The sequence below is a fragment of the Cricetulus griseus genome, chromosome 4 (genome assembly GCF_003668045.3).
Source record: "Cricetulus griseus strain 17A/GY chromosome 4, alternate assembly CriGri-PICRH-1.0, whole genome shotgun sequence".
In the NCBI taxonomy this organism is placed as follows: domain Eukaryota; kingdom Metazoa; phylum Chordata; class Mammalia; order Rodentia; family Cricetidae; genus Cricetulus; species Cricetulus griseus.
The window spans coordinates 186,586,269-186,611,805 of record NC_048597.1 but is presented as its reverse complement, the minus strand read 5'-3'; the positions used below and the strand labels follow the sequence as shown (position 1 = coordinate 186,611,805).

The following is a 25,537-nucleotide window of genomic DNA, read 5'->3' as shown; positions in this document are numbered from 1 at the left end:
AACTTGTTGAAATATTTATTACTTATTATCACTATTTTTTTTAATGGCAGGGTTTCATGTGTCCTAGGCTGGCCTGAAACTCCTGATGTAGCCTAGGGTGACCTTGAATTTCAGATCCTCCTGCCTCAGCTTTCTGCGGTTACAGGCATGCACCACCACACCCCGTTCATGTACGTCGTTCTGGGAACTGAACCTAGAGCCTTGTGCATCCTGGGCAGCCAGTTTGCCACCTGAGCTACATCTTTGTGATCCCTGGCTTCATTTCTTTATTACTATGATTATTTACTTAAAAATGTGTGTGTGTGTGTGTGTGTGTGTGTGTGTGTGTGTGTGTGTGTGTGTGTGTGTGTGTGTGTGTGTGTGTGTGTGTATACTTGTGCATTTGATGGCACACAGTGGAAGTCAGAAGACAGCCTCAGTACCAGTATTCTCCTTCCACCTTGTTTGAAGCAAGGTCTCCTGTTCTGCAAATTTGAACTCCAGGCTAGTAGGCCTGCTAGCTTCTGGAGAGTTCTGTCTCTGCCTCCTATTCTGTCTCTGCCTCCTATTCTTGAGTAGGTGTGGGGAAATTACAGGCACACTGCTGCATTTGGTTTTTGTGAGTTTTGGGGATCTGAACTTAGGACAGATCCAGGCTGGACACCAGGCACTTTAACACACTAAGCCATCCCCTTGGCTCCTCACATGCATTTTCAATTCTACTTAATTCAACTCTTAAGAGAGTCATAGCTACAAGATACAAACTGGGACTGGAGAGCCGGCTCAGTGGGTACCGGCACTGGCAAGCCTGACCACTGGAACCTACCTAAAGGGAGGTGGAAAAAAAACAACTCCACAAAGTTGCCCTCTAACCTACGCAAATGTGCTTTGGGACTAACCCCCTGACCCCATTAACATAAAAACCTCAAAAGGAAGAAAACATGGGCTGGAGAGATGCCTCAGCTGGTAAGCATACTTGTTGCTCTTGCAGAGGATGGGAGTTTGGTTCCACAGCTTACGACTGCCTATAACTCCTGGTCCAGGGGATCCAAAACCTTCTTTTCGTCTCCATGGCACACAGATAAAGACACATGCACATAGATAAAGTTAAAATCTTAAAATCCTCACAAACTGATACTTTTAGCCATTTGAGCAGAGCTTGTAACAACAGCTGACTGGCACAAGGCCAGGCATGAAGGCCTCAGGGCAGGAAGTGCCAAGAGATGGCTTCACAGAAGCCCTACTTGGTTGCAGAGAAGGGTCGAGAACACAACACCTACCCCTGGCCTTGTGTAGGCGATGACTACTTTCTAGCTGTTATCACCAAGTCAGGGCATTGGCTACATGGTATCTGGGAAACCGAGGAGAAAGAAGCCATTTGTCATCTGTATTTTAAACACACAAGTTGTGTTTCCCTAGGTTTCGTCCAGGTAGTTCTCCCTGTTTTCCCTTTGCTAACCTGGGGTTTCACCATGGAAGGAATTGGAACCCCATGTCTTTCTGGTGGGAATGTTGAGAGGTGCCTCTGCTAAGAACAGTTTAGTCGCTCTGCCGCACACACAGCAAACCTGCAGTTACCACAAGGCCCAGCAATCCCACCTAGGCTTGCACCCAAGAGTGCTGAACGCCTAAGTCCACATAAAAACACGTAAAAGCACGCCCAGAGCACCACATTCACATTAGCCAACGAGTGAGAGCCACCCACATTCCGGTTAGCTGTGTGTGGTAAATACCTTGTAGCATTAGCCTTGCACAGGAGTGAAGTCCTGACATGCTACATCGTGCAGAAGCCTAGAAAACGCTTGGCTAAATAAGAAATCAGACACAAAAAGCCATGAGCTGTCTGGTTCCATTGAGAGGCAGATTCAGAGGCAGAGGGTAGATTAGTGGTTGCTGGGGTTGGGGAGGGGAGGATCAGAAGAGTGTTAATGGTGTGGAGTTTGTTTGAGTGATGGAATTAAACAAAGGGTGATGGGGTATGATACTGCAAACACACTAAAGCCCACCGAAGTGCATGCTTTAAGATGCTGAAAAGAATTTTGTGTTGTGTGAATTTTATCTCAATGCAAATGCAAGGAATAGAACTGTAAGGTTGTGATGTTAGGATCCAGGCCCTCCCCTTTCACAGTTATAGACAGGCACCTACTGAGACTCTGTCAATCTCTGGCTAACATTCACTTGGGGGAACAGAACTACACAACAAAGGGGCTATTGGTGCCACAGCCTGCTCATCACCCCCTCCTCTGCCTACTGCCTGGGAATCTGTCTAGCTGTAGACTTCTACCTTCCCCCTGTCTCAGAAAAGTACCAAAAAGAGAAACCCACTTCTGTCACGAGCCTTGATTCCTCAGGGACAACCCCAAATTGAAATTTCCCTAGAAATCTCATGGTAGGAAGAGGAAAAGAAGGCCAGAGATCTTCCTGAGCAGGTAAAGGTGATTGCCACCAAGCCTGATGACCTGAGTTCGAACTCAGGGAACTACAAGGTAAAAGGAAGAACCAACTCCTTCCTGTAAGTTGTCTTCTGACCTCCAATTTGTATTGTGGTGCATGCACACACGCACACATGCATGCACACATACTATAAATAATAAATGTAGTTTAGCAGGTGAGATGGCTTGGTAGGTAAAGGTTATTTGCCACCAAGCCTGACAACCTAAATTTAATTCCCAAGACATCTCCAGCTAGAAACCTTGTTATAAAACACACATACACACAGCACAAGTGGACTCAGTTTTATGAAATGCAAGTTAATAATGGCCAGGGAGACCCTGAGGGAACATTACCTACCACCCTACAGGTTTTTCGCAGACCAGAGAGTGGAAGGGGAAGGAGCAATGATTTAAGAACTTTCAGTGTAGATTATATGTTTAAAACAAAACATCAATAAGGCTGGAGAGAGAGCACTGCCTGCTCTTCCAGAGGACCCATGTTCAATTCCCAGCACTCACATAGTGCTTACAACTGTCTGTAACTCCTGTTCTAGGAATCTAACACCCTCTTCTGGCCTCATAGATACCAGACACATATGTGGTACACAGATATACATACAAGCATAACACGAATATACATTATAAAAACAAAAATTAACCCTCCACATCAATATAAACCATGCCCTGGTTTATAGTGAAGGAGACAATAAAAGGAAACTCATCAATTCAAGTCAATCCCAAGAACAAAAGTATAGGGGGAAATGCTGGCCACGCCCTCTTGGGAGTGGTCAGAGTGACATAGCAAGACTTTAACTATGTGGGTAGCACGCATTCAGCTCTGTTCCCTGACCCGCCTGGTTGTACAGGACTGGCTCCATCGAGTGAGTACTCTCATCTGCTCATCAAACTAGCTCTGACTTCATTGCGATCTGCATTAATTGCGTTTCACTTTACAAAAGTCTTGCTGAATTAGAGAAAAATCCAGACTTGTTTTTGAAAAATGTATATACATTTATTAAAAACTTGAAGTTCCGTAAAACTTTACTAGAGAGGGACACTATAAATTCAGACATCCTGGGGATTAGGTACAGACAGATTTAGGTTTCCAAGGAATTCTTAGCATTTCCTATTGAATTCCTTGCTGCTCTGGGATTTTGGTGCTTTAGGATAGATCCTCTGGGCCTGGAACCCTGGCTACTGAACAGCGGCTCAAGAACCCCAGAACAGATGGGAGAGGCTCTGGTGTGCTTACAGTCAAATGCAGACAGCAGTACATCTCACGAGTGGGTGTGGTTTCCTCTGAAGTTCTTTGGAGTGACACACCCATAAGACCATTTTCTCCACTCAGTGAAGAACCACTAGGCCCCCCCCCCCAAATGCTGGCCCCATTACAACCCCAGGACTCCATGTAACATGCAGGTAAAAATGTCCCTAGGCAGGAGATTTCTTCATTTCTTATCCAGTCATCTAAAATTGTCCCTTAGTGGGTCACAGTTAGGCAGGTAAGATCATAAAAATCATAAAATTTAAAAATGTAATCTTTTCCAGATAAACAGCATGGCCGTTGCAAAGACCCAGTATAGAAAAGTCTTGATCAGCAGACTCCTCCAAAAATCGAGTGGTAAGTGGCTCGAAAAGAAGTGGTAAAAGCCATCCTGCAAGGGACACAAGAGGAGCATTAGTCTGCCTCCCCGTGAACAAACCCGAGCCCCACATACACAGAAGGCCGGGCTTAGAGAGGGCTCAGCAGTTGAGAGCATTGTCTGACTTGGGTTCAGTTCCCAGCACTCACATAGTGGCTCACAATGCCTGTGACTCCAAGTCCAGGGAATCTTGCGCCCTCTTCTGGCCTCTCTGAGCACTGCATGTATATGACAACACATGCAGGCACTCATCCACACACAATAAAAATATCTAAATAAAAATTCACAGGAAGGGCTAGCGTAGAGCTTGGAGGTCAAATATGTGATGAGCATGCATAAGGCCCTGGACAATGTCCAGTATGAGAAACACTCCAAAATACATGGGAGGTTCTAGATCATGCCATAAACAAAAGGCACGTGGCTTCCAGACATGTCATATGATTTATTCACAGTGGCTCAATTTGGGTAGAAGCAAGCATCTAACTCTCCCATATGGCAGAGATGCCTCAGAACACCTCACACTTTACCTCAACGCTGAGGAAAGACATCTAGCAGAACTCTATTAAAACCTCTCTTTCCTCTGATACCTTCTCCACAACCTCCAATAAAATTGAAAAACTTAAACCTTGGGCATTCCCTCCTTTGACGTCACCTGTCTGTCTTTAGCTCTTGATTTCACCCTTGACCCTCTCTCTACAAATCAAATTCAAAATGGTTTCAAAACACATCAGGGACCTCCTGGGTCACACCTGTAGTTACCCCTTTAATAACTTTCTTGGTTCTTACATCCATAGTCCCCCTCTTCAGCACACTGCCCAGCTCAGCTCATCCAGACTGCAGAGAGTGTGTGTGAGTATGAGTGTGTGTGTGTGTGTGTGTGTGTGTGTGTGTGTGTATGTGTGTGTGTGTGTGTGTGTGTGTGTGACATCACACAGGCTTGTGTGGACAACATCCCTCCATTGTGCCTATACAGGCTTCAATATCTGACTCAGATACCCTGAGATGGGAGATGTGCTGACTCCACACCACCCCAACAGAGACTGAGCTCTGGTCACCCCAAGACAAAAAGGCCGGGAAGGTTATATTGGACCAGAGTGTATTCACTTGCAGCACCTGCTTTCTCTACTTCACAGCTTAGAGCAAATAGCAGGCACCCCATTGAAAGCCAGCCTGTGGATTTGTAAGCCTCTCTTCCCCAAAAGAAGTTTACCAACACCAGGCTACCTGAGACCCTAGGCAATCAGGGACTCTGGTAACAAATTCTGTATGATGAACACATTAGCTAAAGGAGCCAGCTTTTCCCCCTTTCCTTGCTGCTCCGGAAGCAGTGACAACCCAACTGCAAGCACGGATTTACCACTATGGAGCATGGGACCTCTTCCTTCCTTTGAAGCCTATTGAGGGGACTCCGACTTTGTCGAGTAGACCTAAACTCTATACAGAGCCCCTGCCATGCTGTCCTTCTATGGTGTTAGTAACTCTGCTAATGAATCTCCTACCCAAAAGAAAATCTGCCTTGACATTCCTCTTGAACCCTCCCAAGTCTTATGAGAGCTTATGAGAGAGCGGAGAGGGGTGAGGGGAGAAAGGGGAAAGGGGAGAGAGAGGGGGCAGAGGGAGAAATTAATACTGTCTTAATGACCTCTTCAGAGAGTTCAGAGAGGGTTCTCAAAAACTCAGCTGAAGGCGGGCCTCGGGCCCTGTGGAGGCCCATACATCAGGAGCAGGGCAGGAGTTACTGCTCCGCCTTTCTTATTCAGGTGCTCTAACTGCAGACTGCCGGCAGGAAGGTGGGTTTTTGTTTTGTTTTGTTTTGTTTTGTGGGTTTTAATGATTAAGTTACATTTATCCCATACATTTGGGGAAACCTGAGGCCAAGCTCAGCGTGTGGGCTAAACTAGGGTAGAGGTTTTTTTTTTTTTTTTTCCTGGTGGTGCTGGGGATCAAACCCAGGGCCTCACAGTCTACCCTCAAGCTTTATTCCCATCCTGGGTGTTTTTCTTGATCAGTAGCTCTGTGTAGCTGCCTCTTTAGCTTACACTACAGAGACTAAGGACCAACAGAAAGCCAGGAGCCTGGAGGTTGACCAGCAGGGGAAAGTGCAGTGGGCAAGAAGTAGAGATCCCAGTTAGAGGCCCCACTTGGTGGTCACACACATTTCACAACCCCCAGGGCTTTAGTCTCCTAAAGGGTTAGAGAATGAGAGGAAGCTCCAGAGAGCCTGGATGTGACCACAACTCCCTTTCTGCTACTTGGGCCTATCAGACCTCATAAGCCCTCCCTGAAGTCCCGAGGGTAAGGGTTAGAGTTAGCCACCCCTGAATGATTTTTATGAGAACTATTGAGCAAGGGCTGCCTGAGTGCCTAAAAGAAATCTTGGGCTGGGAACGTGGCTCAGTGGGTAGAGTGCTTGCCTGGCAGGCTCAAAGCCCTGGGGTCCACATCCAGCACCACATAAACCCATCTTAGTGACCTAGCCTGCAACTGTAGAGCTCTTGGGATGGAAGCAGGAGAACCACAGGGACAGGAGGTTATGTAATGAGCCTAGCCTGGGCTACATGAGACCCCGACTTTAGTAAAAAAACAGCTGAAGCACTCCTGGTCTCTGAGGGCTCAGTACAGCACCCCTCCACACACACACCCTACCTTCACACACCACCATACCCTATCCCTGGCTCTCAGCTCTCACCCAGCCACCGTGAGCCTCCAGCCAGGAGCGATGCTGTCCCAGGATCCGATCGCACAGCAAGTCCACTATGAGTTGGCAGTCTAGAAGCACTTTACTCGATCCTTCAGACCATTTATCTGCTCTTGACTCACAATTGTCCCCGCGAAGGCCAAGAGCATCACAAGGCGGCCCCAGTTGAAGCCTTCGCTATCAGAGAGCACCGCATCTGCCATCTGTGTCATCAGCAGCACACGGTTGCCCTTGTAGCCGTAGAAGGAGGAGAAAAAAAAGTGGTGCTGTTCTTGGAACTGCTCTGCCACGGAGCGCAGCAAGGCGGCCTCGACCGACCTGGGCAGTGGCTCGGGTTCATCTGGCTCCCGTGCGCAGAACATCAAGTAGTCAGTCAGCAGCCGTCTAGTGCGTTCCAGCAGCGGGTCGTCCATCCTCCGGCCTCTGCGCCCGGCCTAACTCCACCCAGATTTCTAGGCCCAGCTGCTTCCTGCCTCCACCCACCAGACATCTGGGAATCTCACTTACACCTGTTATAAGGAGCGAGGCCTGTGATGGCCTATTGAGAAACAGCTGGGACCTGGAACTTTCTAGGAGTTGGTAGGCCTTAGACCAGTCATTCTCCTGCCTCGGCCTCCTGAATCACTGGGATTGCATGCTTGTGCCATCAAGCTGTGTCTTAACTTGCTATTGACTGGAAAATGAGGATACATAAATCATTTTGCAAAGCAGCTGGTCTAGGTTGGAGGAGGCAATGTGGCCCCTGCCCCTGACTCTTGCCTATCTCTGAACTACCAGCTATGTTCCCTAGAACCCCCGCTGTTCTCCCTTGAACACATCTCTAGTACAGTGGTTCTCAACATTCCTGATGCTGTGACCCTCACGTTGTGGTGACTCTCAACAATAAAATTTATTTCTTTGCTACTTCACAACTGTAATTTTGCTACTGTTAGGAATCGTAAATACCTGAAATGCAGGGTATCTGATTGGGGGGGGAGAGGTCACAGGTTGAGAACCATTGGTCTAGTAGGTTACAGGCCTGCTGGGCTTCAGCCCTTGTGGGTCATCTTGGGGCTCTTTTTTGACTTTTTGTGATGCCCCAAGTTTCCTCGGAGGCCTTTTTTCAGTGATCTTCTGTGCCCAGCTGTCCTAGTCCCTGTCCACATTCTCTAGAGGCCCGCTTTAATCCAGGGCAGACTCCTTGAGGAGCAAAGAGAGCTCTCTAGAGTGTTAAAGTATAACCCAGACCTATCCTATGTCTCTGAGACTTTTTCAGGGCTCCTAAGAGACATTTTAATAAAACAACAAAAATGTATGTGGTGTTTCTCACTCTCAGTTTCAAAGAGACTGAAGAGACAGTAGCACCCGATGGCTGGAAGTATTGGGGGGAGATGTTGGGCCCCAGCCGCCACCGGGTCTCCATGAGTTGATAACCACAGATGCATCCTGTTTTCTAGTCTTGGATTACAGTCTGGGTCTTGCCCCTCCGGCATCAAAAAACATGAGCTCTTATACCTGGGATTTTTCCACTGTGCCGTAAGTCTGTATATAAGGCTGCTCCCTCCCTGCAAAACACACACACACACACACACACACACACACACACACACACACACACACACACACACACACACTTAGCACAAACGACTGGACGGCTCAGTTTTTAATTGAATCTCCAGGCTTTCACCTGATACCCAGACTTAGTCTTGGAGGGTTGCCACAAGTGGAGGTTCCATTAGACTTAGTCGTGGTGCAGGCACCACAAGGCCACAAGGAAGAATATTCTTTCTTGCATTCTGAGGGGCTCTCTGAGGAGCAGGAGTCTGGGGCAAAGCCAACACTAAGCAAAGAGCCAGGCAGAGGAGGGTAAGACAGGGGACCAGGCAATCTGGGGATACACACTCCCCCTGCTTCTCAGGGACAGCAAATCTTTGGCTGGTCAGATGCCCAAGGCCACACACAGTGCCAGTTTTACCCAGGAATGATTACCAGTGTCCAAGGTGACCTTTGGTTCCCAGTACTTTCTTTAAGAATTTTTTTTCTTTTTAAAGATGGGTTCTTGGGCTGGGGCTGTAGCTCAGTTGCTTCTGAATCATGTTGGGTGGGTTTGGTTCCAGCAGTGTGCCTACAATTTTAGTGTACCCAGTGTGTGGTGTATGCACCTGACAGGCAACAGCAGGGGGCCCAGAAGTTTATCTTCTTACTTGGCAATGTAGCAAGGTTGAGGGAAGCCTGGGATATAGGAGAGCTTGTGTGGTAGTTTGAATGTATTTGGCCTCCATAAGCTCGTAGGGAATGGCACTGTTAGGAGGTGTGGCCTTGTTGGAGGAGTCTGGTTGATGCACACTTTTAGTCCAGATCTTGAGGCTGGAGGGCACACCTTTAATTTGGTCCACACCTTCTGTTTTAAGTGTGTCACTGTGGGGGCGGGTTTTGAGGTCTTTTCCTCAAACTTCCCTTAGCGAGACAGGCAGCTGACTTCCTGTTGCCTGCAAGATGTAGGACTCTCAGCTATTTCTCCAGCACCATGCCTGCCTTCCTGCCTGCATGCCACCATGCTCCCAGCCTGATGGAGTGAACCTCCGAACTGTAAGTAAGAGTTGCTGTGATCATGGTGTCTCCTCACAGCTACAGTAAACCCTAACTAAGACACTTTGTTTCATGAGAAACAAAACAAGGAGCAGTGAGATTATTCAGCAAGGAAGGATACTCATTACCAAGCCTGAGGATCTTGAGTTTGATCCCCAGGCACCACATGGTAGGAGAAGTAAACAGGATTTCACTGGTTGTACTCTGACATACACATGTGCTTTGTGGCATGCGTTTTCACCTGCATACACACAGAATAAATAAATGAATAGAATAATGAATAAATAAATAAATAAATAAATATAAAAAGCAAAATAGTGCAAAACAACACACACACACACACACACAATGAAAAGACGAGGTCTCACTATGCGGCTGAGGTTAGTCTTGAACTCTTGGGCTCAAGCCATCCTCCTGCCACCCCCTCCGAAACCTGAACTTACAATTGTGTGCCACCACTTCTATTAACATGACATTTTTTTTTTTACTAGATAAGGTATTTCTAAAAGAACAAACCTCTACACCTTTAAAAGAAAAAAGGAAGAGAATGTAGGGACCTTGTAATAAGAAGCAGCCAGTGGCATCTAGAAGGAATTGCGGATTCAAATAAAGACAGGATACCCCTTTGATAGCAAAGACATTATTATTCATGACCTGCCCATCAGTTTGTATAAGTATAACTGCTGTTCAGGACACTCGAATATTATTGACATGGGCAACACCCACTTTAATTTAAGCATTTCTAATAACACTGCTAGTAGGCTTTTAAATCCATTGAATGTCTTGTCTTCCCACACCGGAAGGTTCTGTTTGCTCTCCGAAGCATTTGTGCTATAAATGGCAACCAGTTTCCCCTCAAGTGTGGGAAAAAGTCCTGCCCTAGACCACCATCTATCACAGCATCACAAGTCAAACACATGGCCTGTTTTCTGCACATGTCTGCTTCATGTCTACAGGCTTTCCCAGACAAAAACATTTCATCTAAAAAAATACAACTGAACAGCTTGAAAAAAAAAAGATACTTTTACATAAAAACAGCTTTAAAAAGTGAATCTGTGTAGTCACATTTGGAACTGGAATTCTCTTCTAAGACAGACCAGTGGACAGTCATTCTCACAGTCCATACAGCTGGCATGTCCAGAGGAAGGTTCTAGAAGCCACAGTCCACACCAAGAAAAGGTAGAGTTTAAAGTGCTCTGAAGACAGACTGAATTCAAGGAAGCAATGAGGGACATTTTCAATGCTGATAAACGTGGAGTTCTATTGGTTGGAATAACTTCAAAAACAGACAGATTTTACAAGGTGTTGGAGATGAATGAGACAAGAACTGGAAGGGACAGCTGAAGTGCCAAGGCCCACAGGAGCACATTGCCAGGGAGGGGATGGTTTTCATGGTGACACTGGAGGGGCTGAGTGAGTGCTGAGCTGTGAAGTTGCTCCCATAAGCTAACCCGTGGGAAGTCCTGGGCTCCTCTAGAAATCATGCCCACAGGAGAGGACCCGTTCGTCATGTACACTGTGAGAAGATTATGCCCAAACCTGAGAAGACACAGATAGGTTGTTTTTAGTAGTTAATAATTCATAAAACTTAAGTTTAAAAGAGGAAATCATACTGCACACACACACACACACTCTCCACCAAACAGGGCTCTTGTGGGCTTCAGCATCCTTGACACCTACCCCTCTCAATTCACTGTCTGCAGGGCCTCTGCAACCAGCTCACCAGCCACTCCCTTAGACTGGGAACTGAACCACGTATATCCTCACAGATCATTGTTGTTTATCATCACCTCACTATTAAGCTTTGTTTTTATAACATTGCAAAAAAAAAAACAACTTTTTTATCTATTTGTCCTAAAACTAGACATTCAACCTACTCCCATTAAAATAAATAGAACACGAGGGACTGCTTACTTTCTAAGACCTTATTAAAGTATTTTTCATTCATTCATTATCTGTCTATATCTGTATACTTTGGAATGTGTGTGCTGTAGTGTGCATGAGTAGGTCAGAGGATAATCTGTGGGCATCAGTTCCTCTCCTACCACCATGTGGGTTCCAGGAATCAAACTCAAGCTGTTGGGCTTGGCAGCAAGTACCTTTACCCACTGAGACATCTTGTTGCTCCCTCAAGATTTTCTTTAAAATCTGCCCCTCATCCTCTGCCCAGCAACGTTAAAATTATTATGCTCCAAATATGTCCAAGCCTAGCCAAGTCTTTATCCAAAGATCCCTCTCAAACTAGGCCCCTAAACCCTCACACAAGCCTTTGTTAGATTTGGTATCTTGCATAGCAACGAGCAATGAATGTGCTTAGCACTCCCATGTTCCAGGAACACCCAATGTCCACCTCTTTGCCTTTTGCTATAGTGGTAGGACTCAAGGGGAGTTGAAAGTCTGATCAAAGCCATAAGGCCCCTTTCCTGCAATCGTAGTCACATAGTCAATATATCATCCCAGGGGCCTTCACTGCCTCACAGGGGGCTGTGACCTGACACATGACATCTGTGCTGGTGTGGGGAACCCTTCAGTACAGGGAGTAGCAACTGGGAACCTGTGGCTTACTCAAGGACAGAATCACAATCAATCAGACAGTTAGGGGAAAACAAAACATTTGGGTTATCTAGCTCCAGTTTTCTTTCAACACCATGCCGAAACTCTTGGTCTCTCTGAACACCTGTGTGGATGAAGCGCCTAACCTCCCAGAGACACCCCCGTGGCATCTGTAGTTCTAGACATGAGAATGCTGGTTGACATCCTGTCTCAGGAAGGCCACCAGTCCTTCCTCTCCTTTCACACAGGAAAAGTGAGACATCTCTCTTACTCTTAGAGTGTGATCCCATGATCCTGAGCAGAATGCTGTCCCATCGGGAGAAACTCGAAGAGTGCTGACACGGTTTTCATGTCCAAACAGGATGGAGACCCTGGAACCCTTGAGAACGTCCCAGACATTGATGGTATAGTCATTGTACCCAGCGAAGAGCAGGCGACCTGGGAGCAGAAGACACAATACAATGGTTACACCATTTTTCTGTTGTTCCTTCCTTGACTGTCACTCTCACTCACCCACCCACCCACCCACCTAGTCACTCATGAACTTTTCCATCCATCCATCCACCCACCCACTCATCTTCCCACCTAGTTACTCATGAACTTTCTCATCCATCCATCCATCCATCCATCCATCCATCCATCCATCCATCCATCTATCCATCCACTCATCCACCCATCCATCCAATAAATATAGGCTCATCTAGGCCCACTGTGTGGCAGACAATATATGTTGCCTTTGCAATTCAAGAGAAAGCTGTCACTGTCATCTGTGAAAGGCACGGGAGGAATATCACTGTAGCATCATGGTAGGAGCCACTATGCCAGGCTCACGTGTGTGTGGTTCTCCATTGGGCCTTAGAGGAAGCAGGAACACTCCTGCCATTAAACCTTCAACTTGAGTTTACAGAGATTAAAGCAAGGTGATCCATGCTTTCGAGGGCTGAGCAGCTGAGCTGGGTAGAGGTGTCATAAAGTGGCTGCAATTTTGTGTGCAAAGGCGCAGACTCAGAACAGGTGAGTGTCCCATCAGAGCTGGCTTGGCTTCTGCTAGCTGCCTACCAGCTATAGGCAAGGTAGCAGGGAGTTTCAGAGCACAAAGGGAAGGGCCAGCAGATGAGGTGAAGGGAGGGGTATCTGAAGGTCAGATGTGGCCTGAGCATATCGCCCTGCAGAAGGCTCGGTGATGGGAAGGTAGGCAGAGAGACGGTTTGCTTTTTAGGTCTAGTCCTACAGTCCTGGAGAAGTTTCGGAAATAAAACATTACCACTGAGGGAGAAGTCCACGCTTGACGCTCCAAATATGATACTCTCCTTGGAGTAGATGGCGACCTCTCTATCTGCCCGCAGGTCGTAGAGGCGACACTGGGATGCAAAGAAACAGACAAAGGCACCATTATTTCTGGCTTCAATTTGTGAAAGTGCAGACCACAGAGCTATTCTTGGGGGCCAGTAGTTTCTGTAGTTTGAGGCATGACAGGAGAAAACCTATTTAGTTTTCTCTCCTGTTTATCCTTCAGCCCTGTTCCTGCTAACCTCCAGGAGTCAGTAGAGACTCAAAGAAACAGCAAATGTGGAAAATTTCTTCAGGTACAGAGATAAACATATAACACTACTTTATTTACCCCAATGAAGCATATAAGTCATCAAGGAACATTTGGAAATACTTAGAAATTCGTGCATGAGGAAATGAAAATTACCCCAAGTCTTAAAGAGTTATTTGCTAATGTCTGTGATGTTCTTTTTTGTGTTGTTTCTATTTTATGTCTATGTGCCGGATGCTGAAGTCATCTGAGAGGAGGGAACCTCAATTAAGAAAATGCCTCCATAAGACTGGGTTGTAGGGGATTTGGCTTAGTGGTAGAGCACTTGCTTAATAAGTGCAAGGCCCTGGGTTAGGTCTTCAGCTCTGGGGAGAAGAAAAAGTTGGGGCTGTAGGCAAGCCTATAGAGCATTTTCTTCATTAGTGACTGATGGAGGAGCGCTCAGCCCATAATAGGTGGGGCCACCCCTGATCTGGTGGTCCTGGGTTCTATAAAAAAAAAACAAAAAACAAAAAACAGCAGGCAGAACAAGCCATGAGAAGCAAGCCAGTAAGCAGTACCCCTCCATGGTTTGTGTCAGCTCCTGCCTCCAGGTTCCTGACATGTTTGAATTCCTGTCTTAACTCTCTTTGATGCTGAACTGTGTGATGTGAAAGTGTAAACCGAATAAACCCTTTCCTTTTCAACTTGCTTTTTGGCCACAGTGTTTCATCACAGCAATAGAAACCCTAACTAAGACTGTGTGGAAATAGATGGGGTGGGTGTTGCATTGCCGTCTCTGTCAACATTATGTTGTAAGCATTTTCCAAAATTAGAAGATTTTCCAAAATTCAGAGAAGATGATTTATGTGTCTGTCCAATATTCTCCATGTGGCTATGTCTCAACCTGTGAGAGCAAGGCCAGCTCAATGTTCTCCTTAGGACCAAATTTCTCCCTTATACATAATTCTATGAGGAACAATATTTTGTGGGAGAAAAGCTGACTTCTGAATATATTACAAGGGGTAATGGGCTGGGCAGCAGCAATAGAACTGTCCTTAGCCATGCGATGAACATTTTTATGTAAAAACCTTTATATGCATGTTGATGACTAAAATAAAATTACATTAGCTTAGGAGCAGAACCCTTAGAATAGAATTATTTCCAGGAAATGGCATGGCCAAAATATATGCGCATATATATTACATATTTTAAAATATTTTATTATTTATGTGAATATGGATGTGTGTGTGTGTGTGTGTGTGTGTGTGTGAATGCACGTGTATGGGTGTGTGAGGAGGACAGAAGAGGGCGTCAGATGCCCCAGGACTGGAGTTACAGGAGGTTGTAATGGGTGCTGGGAATTGAACTTGGGTTCTCTGAAATGGCAGCAAGCTCTCTTAACCTGAGTCATCTCTTCAGCCCTGAGATTGTCATTATTATCAAAACTCAATAATTTCTCTTGTAATGTCTTCCATGGCAGCAGCTCCAAGCGAAGCCTATTATTTAATATGCTATTTGATATTTGTGAAGGACAACAAGAAATGACATTATGTTTTCTCTTAAAAATGTATGTTGGGCTGGAGAGATGGCTCAGTGGTTAAGAGCACTGACTGTTCTTCCAGAGGTCCTGAGTTCAATTCCCAGCAACCACATGGTGGCTCACAACCACCTTGAATGAGATCTAGTGCCCTCTGCTGGCATGCAAGAGAAGACTGTATACGTAATAAATAAATAAAATCTTTAAAAAAAAAAAAAGTATGTCAACATAATTTGCCACGAATAACAAAACTGTGAGAAGTGAATCTGTTTTTTAGGTAAGCAACTAATGCCTGAGAGTTTTAAATAGTGAGAGGCATGGAAATATTTACTTACAGCAAAATTTGTTTTGCAGCCCAGGCTGGCGGTGAACTTGCTATGTATATATAGCTAAGCATGACCTTGTTCTTCCTACTTCCATCTCCCTCGAGCTGTGATTACAAGCACAGCACCACCATGCTGGGCTTTAGGGCAGTGTTTTTAACAGGGGAAAAACTTTAGAAAGAGCTCTCTCCAGATGGAAGACTTTCTCAGTACACGATGGCATGCCGGTAGTATGGAATACCAGACAATTACCAAGAGAATACACGTGTAAAAAGTGCTTGTTAGGCACAGCAGACTATACATAAGCTGTCATTATGTAAAAAAGACAAATATACAAATAGATATCAGGACAGTCAGGACTCATTAAACGGTGTGAGGCTTTCCTTAGGAAAGGACAATTTAATTTCTCTCACTTTTTTTTCAGGGACTGCACATGACTTCTGTGACCATAAAATAAGTTCTTTAAAAAAATAAAATAAAGCACTGGGCAATGGTGGTGCACACTTTTAATTCCAGCACTTGGGAGACAGAGGCAGGCAGCCTGGCTTACAAAGTGGCTTCCAGGACACCTGGCCTGTTGCACAGAGAAACCCTTGCTCAGAAAACAAAAACAAAAAGCAACAAATAAGGTAAAGGGCAGGAGAGATGGCTCTGCCGTCCAGATCACTGGCTGCTAATTCAGAGGATGGGAGTTTGAGCAGCCAGATGGTGGCTCACAGCTGTAACTCCAGTCTCAGGGCATCCCAGTGCCCTCTTCTGGCCTCCAAGGGCACCAAGCACGCATGTGGTGTGTAGACATACATACAATCAAGACATAAAAATACATATGTAAAATCTGAAAAAAAGTTAAGGCCTGATGCTTTCCTGTGGTGTTTTTCTGGTCCCTTTCTGTTGCTTTACTTTAAATAAAATTTCCTTGCTACTTTTGAAAAAAAAGAAAGAAAGGAAGAAAGAAAGAAAGAAAGAAAGAAAGAAAGAAAGACAAGCTATTATCTCTCCCCTCTGCCTCGACAGGCTCTCAATAACTGAGAAACATACCGTTGCATCATCTGACCCGGAAGCAAAGGCATCTCCACTGGGGTAGTATCTGCAGAGAGAGTTGGTAAAAAGCCTGTTAGGGATCAGCCATCCCTCGCCACTCCCCTGCCTCAGAGCCCCTGGGAAGGCATTCTGGCTCAGGGGCTCAGACTCAGAAGCTCCACTTCCGGGACACAGGAGGCCTTTTGCACAGGCCAGAGGGAAATCTTACACAGTTTGATCACCAGCCCCTCGTGTCCCTCCACTGAACCTGGGATAGAGGCGCTGCCTTGCAGAGAGGCATGCCGAGAGCCAAATGTCATAACCCCCTCACACACTAGGCACCGAACAAAGCAGGATCCCTGTAATGCACCTAATTCCCCACGTGTGGCTCAGAGCACAGGGACAACAGAGTCAGATGGACAGAGCCACGCCAGCTGTTGGCACTGCCACTAAACGCAGTACTTTGGGCAGTGACATCGACTTTCATAGTCAGGTTTCCTCCTCTGACAATGAGGGTAACAAATCCTGTCTTCCTGGTGAAGATCTAACAGGGCAGTGAGTCCCAAGAGTCGGAATTCTGCCAAATAAAAAGCAATCAATGAACGGTGGCCATTCCCACCAATGCTCAGTAGGAAGTATGGATGCTCGACTATAAACCAGAAGCAGGAGTGAGCCAGGGTATTTATTTATTTATTATAGATGGAGCCTCACGTGGCCCAGGCTGACCCTGAACTCCCTATGTGAATGACCTTGAGCTTCTGCGGGTCCTGCCTCCACCTCTGTTCCGAGAGTACAGAAGTGAGCCACAACACCTGGTGTTATGCCGTGCTAGAGAGAGAACTCTGGGTTTGGTGTACATTAGTTAAGCACTCTGCCGGCTGAGCTACATGCCCTGACCAAGTGTCCTTAATGGCTTCACTCTGCCCACACTCAGATACGTCTCATCCCTTTCAGTGAATCTTCTTTCTGGTTACAAATGGCTTCCACCCTACAGTTCGTCCTGGGGAAAAGATAGTAAAAAAATTGCTGATGAATAGGAAAGTTGTGTGTGTGTGTGTGTGTGTGTGTGTGTGTGTGTGTGTGTGTGTGCACGCATCTAGAAGGTGAAGGACAGATTCGGGTGTGAATCTCAGGAAAATGTCCATCTCCTTTAAGTTGGGTTCTCTTACTGACCAGGAGTTCACCATTCTCTTACGTCTGCCTCCTCAGGGCTGGAGTTATAGCACCTGTTACTATGCATTGTGACGAGGATGATAGATATTTAAGTTGGGTCCTCAAATGGTTGATCAAATGGCCCCAGCAAGCTTGATTTTGTGTGACCACCTTACAAAATTCTGACTGAAGGGGACGAGAACAGAAAGATTGGGAGAAAAATGCCCAGTGTTTAGCTCTGTCTGCCGCAAACCATGGTATGAACATATGTGCTTTTTTAAATGTGTGTGTGTGCATGCATATGTGTGTGTGAGGTGTGTGTGTGAGGTGTGTGCGCGCGTGCGTGTGTGTGATCTAAGTCCCAGTAAAGCCCCATGACAGAGGCTCTCCAGCATGGTATTCACTGACCGGACACTGTTGACGTCGGATTCGTGAGTTTCAAAGGCTTGCACGCACTGGCCAGAACGCATGTCCCACACCATAGCCTTCTTGTCACAACCCTACGAATAGAAAAATCACCCATTTATACACTGCAAGTACTATGTATACACAGGGATGAATCTTAACAAGCTACCTTCCTCCACCCACTAAGTCTGCGGAGGCAGAACCATTGATCTCAGGCTAGAAGAGCAGGTGGTTTCCTCACACTCCCCCCTTTAGCGTGTGCCCTCCTTCTGGACATCTGAGTTGGAGGTAAAACCTCCGTTGTTCCCCCTCCTTCCTCCTGGGCATTTCACTTTTTTCTTCCGTTTTCTCCTCTTTCTATCCACTCTCCTAAGCCCAAGGGCAGGCAGGTGTTGGCGCATGTGGTGGTGGTGGTGCCCAGGCTGGTGGCACTACGGACAGGTTGGTGGCATCTAAATGGAGCCGCCAAGAGCCTCCGCTTTGCTGGAGTTGCAGAGCCAGCCCTCAGCAGAGTTAGGAACGGGGTTCCTCTGGGCCACCTGCACCTCAGCAGCATGCCAACCTGGGAAACAGCTGTCCAGGGCCTCTTCATAGGCTTGCCATTGAACAGCTGGGGGAGAGGGTGGAAAGTCAACCCCCTGGCCTTCCACCTCCACCCTGAAAACTGCATGCTCTCTCTGAGCCGTTTGCAAGCCAGAGAACCAGAAACACAAGATTTTCTGTATTATGCTATGAAGGTTCTGGGAGCTTTTTGATGAATTCCCACAGAGCCTGAATAGCAAAATGAATTCTCTCAACAGACGAATTGATGGCTTAAAGCATTCAAGTTAGTTGGCTTCAAAGGTATGAAGAGGTACAGCGACATCTTAGGAGTACCTGCCATGGGTACAACACCCCGAGAGACTCACTGGGGACAGAGACAATGAAATCCAAGTATCTCCAACTCCTGCCAGGAGACAATATAGTCTCCAGAGATAACGGTCACTTCAAGAGAGCAGTGTGGTTAAGCAGGGACAACGCAGTTATACGAAGGCACAGGCAGAAGTCATATATGGATGGCCAAAACGAGAAGGAAATCAGGGTCTCTCCCAGTGAGCAATGGGAGGCTCCCAGTGGCTTGACTCCCAGGGCTGAGAGCTTTCAGCTACAGAAATCACCACCATCTCCTGGGCAAGGGAGGCAGACAGGTTTGCGGGTTGCCACAGCCAGTCTAGTTCTGTGTTATCCCCAATCTGCACAGAAACACCCCTCCCAAATACACAACACACAGTAAAAACTCTTTCATCCAGTGTGGGTACTCTCTCGGGGGAAGAGGCGTGGAGTGCTATTGTGACGTATGTTAACTTCTAGATGAAAAAATTAAGGTTTATGTATGCTGATTGCCATAGTTCCTCTTTCAATTCCTGCACCTGAGGGTGAGAGGTGGATGGTGGCCCAGACATGTGGGATGCAGTGCTTCCCCCGCCCCCCTCCACCCCAGCCCTGTGACATCCCAGCACTGGCTCATCTTAGCATGCATTGCACATGCCCAGCAGCCTCTGACTGAGCTAAGATGCACACTTATTTGAGGAATCTTAGACACACTGTGACAGACACGCCCCAGGTTGCAGCACTCAAACAGAGCATTCCAGATCTCGACAGAGACTTCTGAATGTCAGTGACAGAAGGAAGCCTGGAGACATTGCTGACACCGCTGCAGGAACTGGGATTTCCAGCTGCAGGGAGCTGCCGACACCTCTAGGAAAGAGACGGGACTAGACCCAAGGACAAAAAAGAACTGCCAGCGTCTACCTCCCCAGTGGACAAAAGACCGCAGAGATTTTCTCTGTCCTTACCCCAGACACGAAGGTGTTTCCAGTTTCCGAGGGGGCCAGGTCCAAGCAGAGGACATCAGCCCCATGGCCATGGAAGCTCTGCAGTAGCTGCCCACTCTCTACATCCCACAGGGCGCATGTCCCATCACCGCTGGCGGTCAGGATCTGCATGAAGAGAGTGTTGAGGAAAGCTAGCTAAAGGCTGAACCTTCCACGGAGTACACCACGCCCCTCCCACCCATACTCATGCCTACCCCTCCACACCCACACATACCCACACACACCCAAACACACCCCCCCCACACCCCCCCACAGCCATACACAAATACACACCCATACAAACCCATACACAACACACACACACACACACACACACACACACACACACACACACACAAATACACACCCATACAAACCATACACACCCACGCACACACACACACACACCACACCACACCACACCCATACACAAATACACACCCACAACACAACCACACACACACACACACACACACACACACACACACACACACCCTAGCTGCTTGCTCCAGGAAACACTGTTTCTGGAAGAAGAGACAGGACCAGCCATACAACCTACTTACCAAGCCTCCTCACCAAGCCTCACTTGCAGACCCTCAGCTTGCTGGGCTAGAAGCCCAGCACTACCAGGTCCTAAACCAGGTTTCTGCCTGCCTTGCGTGTCTGTATGACTGAATCAACTATGGGGGCAGTCACAACCCGCTAAAGAAATGAGTGTTAGAGCTGCATTGCCCTTGCTGAGGTAATGCAAAGCGGGGCAGACTTAATGCCCATTTTGTTCTTGTTTTTTTTTTTAATTAAAAGACTTTTTTATTCATGTGAGTGTGTGTGCATGGGAGAAAGTAAGTGTGTGTGTGTGTGTGTGTGTGTGTGTGTGTGTGTGTGTGTGTGTGAATGCTGAAGTCAAAATAAGGAGTCAGATCTCCCACAGCTGGAGTTATAGGCACCTTTTGGGATGCCCAGCTTGCTATGAGCCATCTCTCAAGCCCCAATTTTTATTTTTAAGATTAGAATGTAAGGGCTGAGAGATGGCTCAGAGATTAAGAGCCCTGGCTGCTCTTGCAGAGGCCCAGGGTTTGGCTTCCTGCACCCACATGGCTTAGAACCATCTATAACTCCAGGGGATCTGATGCCCTCTTCTGGCCTCTGAGGGCACTGCACGCATGTGGGGTGCAGACATACATGTTGGACACACACTTAATACACATAAAATAAATAAAAATAAATAAATCTAAAAAGAAATTTAAGAATTAAAGGGTAAAACGCAGACAGAGAGACGCATGCTGTTCACAGCCCTGACGCTCTCTGGCTGTGAAGTTCGATGTCGCCTGCCTTACAGGCTGCTCTGACCCTCACCCAACCAAACACCCAGAGTTTAACTCTATCTCAGTACTTCTGGTTCTCCTCTTTCTGATTTTATTAGGAATAATGACCAAGGAGAAACGACCTCTGGAGCCTGCACTACACAGAGCGGACCTTACCTTGCAGTTCCCGGATGTGCTCTGCATGGGGCGTGCCTCAGGATGATGTGAGCACTTACCTGCATGTCCGAGTTGGTGAAGCTGCAGGCAGACAGGTAGTTGGTGTGCATAGCAACAGACTTCTTCTTAGCAGCCATGTTCTCATTTTTGTCAAATGTCAGTGGATACACGGAGCACTTGTTATCCAGACCCCTGGCACAGAAGACAGAGGAGCCAAAGGTTGACATGGAAGAATGAAAGACATATATCCTTTCTCATTTATACTGACTTTGCAAATGTTTTTCTTCAGCAGTATCTTACACTAAAATCTCTCCCTTTTGACCATGAAGACCTTTTTGTTTATTTGTTTTTTGAGACAGGGTTTCACTGTTCAGCTCTGGCTGTCCTAGAACTCGCTTTGTAGACCAGGCCAGCCTTGAATTCACAGAGATCTGCATGCCTCTGCCCCCTGAGTGCTGGGATTAAAGGTATACACCACCACCACCCAGAAAAACCTTCTAATCTATGGTCAAAACTGAAAAAAAAAATAACCCACAAATATGAAACCTGATATTCCTTTCCTTGGGTTCACACACAAGTGTGTGGGAGCAAATGCAGAACCATCTAAATGCAAACATGCTTTTTACTTCTTCATAGATCAAGGTGCACATTTACACCACCCCAAATTAAGGACATTCCTTATGTCTCCACTGCATGTTTATCACAGCTGAGACATTGGCAAGGGTTCCCTATCAGCTCATAAGGAGCAAAGGAGCTAAGAATCTAACGGCTGGAGAGATGGCTCAGTGGTTAAGAGCATTGGCTGATCCCACAGAGGACCCGGGTTCAATCCCAGCACCCGAATGGCAGCTCACAACCATCTGTAACCCCAGTTGCAGGGGCTTCTGGCCTCTGAAGGCACCAGGCACACATGTGATACATAAACTGTACAGATACTCAAAATTAAAGAAGCAAAAAGTAGCAAATGCAAAATATCAACAAAACTGTTAGAAAAATGATTATTATTTCTTTTTTAAAGAAGCTCTTGTTGCTTTTGCAGAGGACCCGGGTTCATTTCTCAGTGCCCACATTTTGGCTCACAATCATCTGTAACTTCAGTCCCTGAGTATCTGATGCCCTCTTCTGATCTCTGTGGGCACTGAGCATGCACACGGTGCACACACATACATGCAGGCAGACATCATACACACAAAATAAAATAAATAAATGTAAAGTTTTTAATTGAAAAAGTGTTATTAGTGTTGTGTGTATGAAAGTGTGGGGGGGATGCACTACAGCACCCAGGTGGGGGTCAGAGGACAACTTTCAAGAGTCACTGCTCTCCTCCCACAGTGGGACCTGGGATTGGACTCGGGTCACCCGCTTGCACGCCAGCTCATTTACTCTCTGAGCCATCTCGTGGCTCTCTGAGCCACCCAGTTTTTCATGTGGCGATGGGGTCTGAATTCAGGTCCTCATATTCATTTACTCACTGAGTCAACTCCCTGGACCTCTGGCTGTTTTTCCTTGTTCAGGACAGCTCTTGGGCAGCTGTTTCTAAGGGCCACTTATATGTTTTTCATGGTCAGAAAGGACAGGGATCTCAGAGTTCGAGGCCAGGCTGTTCTACAGAGTGAGTTCCAGGGCTCTGGAGAAACCCTGTCTCGGCAAAAACAAAACCAAACCAAAACAAAAAACAAAAACATACAGACCTGTAACAGAACTGTTATGGATCGTTTGGATTTTGGAATATTTGCCTATACAAAGCTAAGGGGACTTTTGAAAAACTTACCCACAAGCGATGGCGCATCCCGATGGAGCATAAGCACACGCCATCACCCATGTGCAGGGCATGGTGACCGCATGCTCCTGAAACATCAGCACCAATCAGGAGTGAATACCATGCACTTCCACACAGGTCTTACTTAACATCTGAGCATTTACAAAATACAATCACCGGGGTCTCTACTGATTTGTCACCATTTACACGGCAGTGGCAAGGGATGAAAGTGGGCTTCCCACCGACAAGGGGGCTCAGCCTTCCAGTACAAACCAAGTCTCAGCTAGTAAGAAACAGCAATAGTTTACTTCACTACTTTTTATCATTTGCCAGAGGCCTGGCCATTAGTGACTCTGCCCTGGAAAATGGCTCTCGTTTAATAATGTAGACCATGCACTGGGGTTCCCTTGCTATAGTGAGAAACAAGCCTTTCTTTCCAGACAGACTTTGACACCCACACTTAGCATATGGCACTACCTTGTGCGGATGCTGGTGGGCCCTGCCTGCATTTAGAGTTTTGGTTTTTATCTTATGGGAACAGTCTAACCTTAGATCTATCTGCCTGAGATGTATGTGTGTGTGTGTGTGTGTGTGTGTGTGTGTGTGTGTGTGTGTGTGTGTGTGTGTGTGTGTGTGCGCGCGCGCGCGCATGCCAACAGCACTCCTGCCTTGGACTCAGACTGCCTGCCCCACACCACAGTGTGTGGGTCTGATCCCGAGGCAGTCTCCTACATGTCCTCACCTGCATGTGCTCAATTCTACAGGGTTATGGGCTCTGGCCAGAGGTAGAGGAAAAGAAGACAGGATTTTGATCCTTTTCATGATCACTCAGAAGAAAAATATAAAGCACGGTTGGGTGTGACAGTTTAACAGGTGTCTCTCTGCCCTCTCTGGTCTGGGATTGTGGTCCTCTAGGGGGTGTGACTGGGGGTGCTGGCAGAGTTCCTGTTTCCAAGGCAACAGGGGTCCTAGAGGGCCGTCAGCCTGGGAACCCAAGACCCAGGATATGTCAGGGAGGGATACCTCACCTTGTTAGTCGTGAAGGAATCCCACACAATCACCTTTCCATCCTGGAGAGAGAAGAGACAACAGTTGAGGAGGGGGGCACCTGCCAGTGTGTTCTTACCAGTAATGGCCCAGAAGTCCTCAGGGCACTGTGTCCTGATGGGCAGCAAGGAGAGGCAGCTGAAATCCAGGGTGATCAAGACCCTCCCACTTTCATGTGAATAAGTGAGTGTGTGGGGGTACTGGGTTTCCCAGAGAGCTTTATAAGGCTCAGCTCCCCGATTTACACTTTTCTTTGGTGGAAGGGAGGTCTGGATGGAATGAGAGAAAGCAAGACTCAGACACTTTTTCTATTGGACAGGATCTCATGTGGCCTGGGTTGGCTTAGACCTTCACCTGTATCTGGGGATGACCTCAAACATTGGCTCTGCTGGCTTTCTGAGAGCTGGGCTTATGGGCATGTACCACCATGCCTAGCTTAGGTTCAACTATTTAATCCCTCAAGCCATTGAAAGCAAAGGTGGTGAAGGAGGCAGGGAGATGGACTGGGAAATACCTCTTAGGGCAGAATCAAGGCCCGATGTTAAAGTGACAGTACCTTTCTCTACCACATCTGGTGGGAGAAGTCAGGGTAATGCTAAGAGCAACTGAGGTCAAAGTGCATAGTTTGGGGACCCTTAAGTTCCCTGGGCTCATGTGTGTTTAGATCTAGTTTCTGTCTAAATGGCAAACAGTATGCACAGGATGGTTTAGGAGAGGCAGTCATTTATAATACAATAGGGGCTCTGAAGCTGCACCTTTGGGTCCTCTGCACCTAGAGCCCACACTCTGTAAACAGGGACACTGACTCAATGCGGTGATTTCCTCTGCCTCCCTGCCTGCCATTTCCCACCGCCTACGCACTGTGCACTCTGAAGTCTCTCCCGCAAGCTGATGTACTTGCCAGGCGCCCACATATCTGTGGAGAATTTACCTCCACCCCCAAACCCTATCTCCACTCATCAGGGTGATTAATCCTCTTTGTTAACAGGAGAAGGTTGCTGGTAATCCATAGATTGTCCCAGAATCTTCAGTGTTTCTAGCCTCCACCCAACATTTTCACCCCCCCCCACACACACCTCTCATGAACAGAGGGGGATGCATGCAGTGTACTCAGAAGTGGCCATGTGGCCTTTCCTCCCTTTCCTTCTCCAGTAAGAGTGGCACACAGGGGCTGGGATACAGCTGAGTCACTAGAGTCCTTGCCTGGCATGCAGGAAGCCCTGGGTTTGGTTCTCAGCACGACACAAACTGGGTGTGGGGGTGCACACCTGTAATCCTAGCACTTGGGAGGTGGAGGCAGGAAGGTCAACAGTTCAAGGTTATCCAAGGTAACACAGTGATTTTGAGGCCTGTCTGGGAAGCAGGAGAACCCTGTCTTTAAAAAGGAGGAATGTGAGTGACAGGAAGTCCCCCACACTTGGTGTGCTTGCTAAGATTTCAAAGTCAAATAACTATGTCAGTAAAGACTAGACAGAAATGCACTAAAATGGTAAGCTGGGCAACATGTACCTTCAATCTCAGCACTTGAGAGGCTGAGGCAGGGGGATGGGACATATGAGGACAGT

At 47.0% G+C, this 25,537-nt stretch overlaps 2 protein-coding genes across 2 annotated transcripts in view; both read right to left on the bottom strand.

Annotated features, from left to right (window-relative positions):
• Window positions 1-3,937: 3,937 nt before the first annotated feature.
• Window positions 3,938-7,312, bottom strand: Bcl2l10 (BCL2 like 10). Its single transcript, XM_027411381.2, is given in 3 exon segments — window positions 3,938-4,066; window positions 6,744-6,859; window positions 6,862-7,312. Coding segments are annotated over 3 exon segments (549 nt in total). The 5' UTR covers window positions 7,166-7,312.
• Window positions 7,313-9,944: 2,632 nt separating this feature from the next.
• Gnb5 (G protein subunit beta 5) overlaps window positions 9,945-25,537 on the bottom strand; it is a 28,655-nt gene continuing 13,062 nt past the window's right edge. The window contains exons 3-11 of the mRNA XM_027411145.2: window positions 23,954-23,995; window positions 22,938-23,014; window positions 21,226-21,358; window positions 19,668-19,811; window positions 17,836-17,927; window positions 16,294-16,342; window positions 13,138-13,234; window positions 12,145-12,311; window positions 9,945-10,859 (exon numbers count right to left, since the gene is read on the bottom strand). Of these exons, the coding sequence (XP_027266946.1) occupies window positions 10,848-10,859; window positions 12,145-12,311; window positions 13,138-13,234; window positions 16,294-16,342; window positions 17,836-17,927; window positions 19,668-19,811; window positions 21,226-21,358; window positions 22,938-23,014; window positions 23,954-23,995 (813 nt within the window). The 3' untranslated portion in view covers window positions 9,945-10,847. The remainder of the gene's footprint in view (window positions 10,860-12,144; window positions 12,312-13,137; window positions 13,235-16,293; window positions 16,343-17,835; window positions 17,928-19,667; window positions 19,812-21,225; window positions 21,359-22,937; window positions 23,015-23,953; window positions 23,996-25,537) is intronic.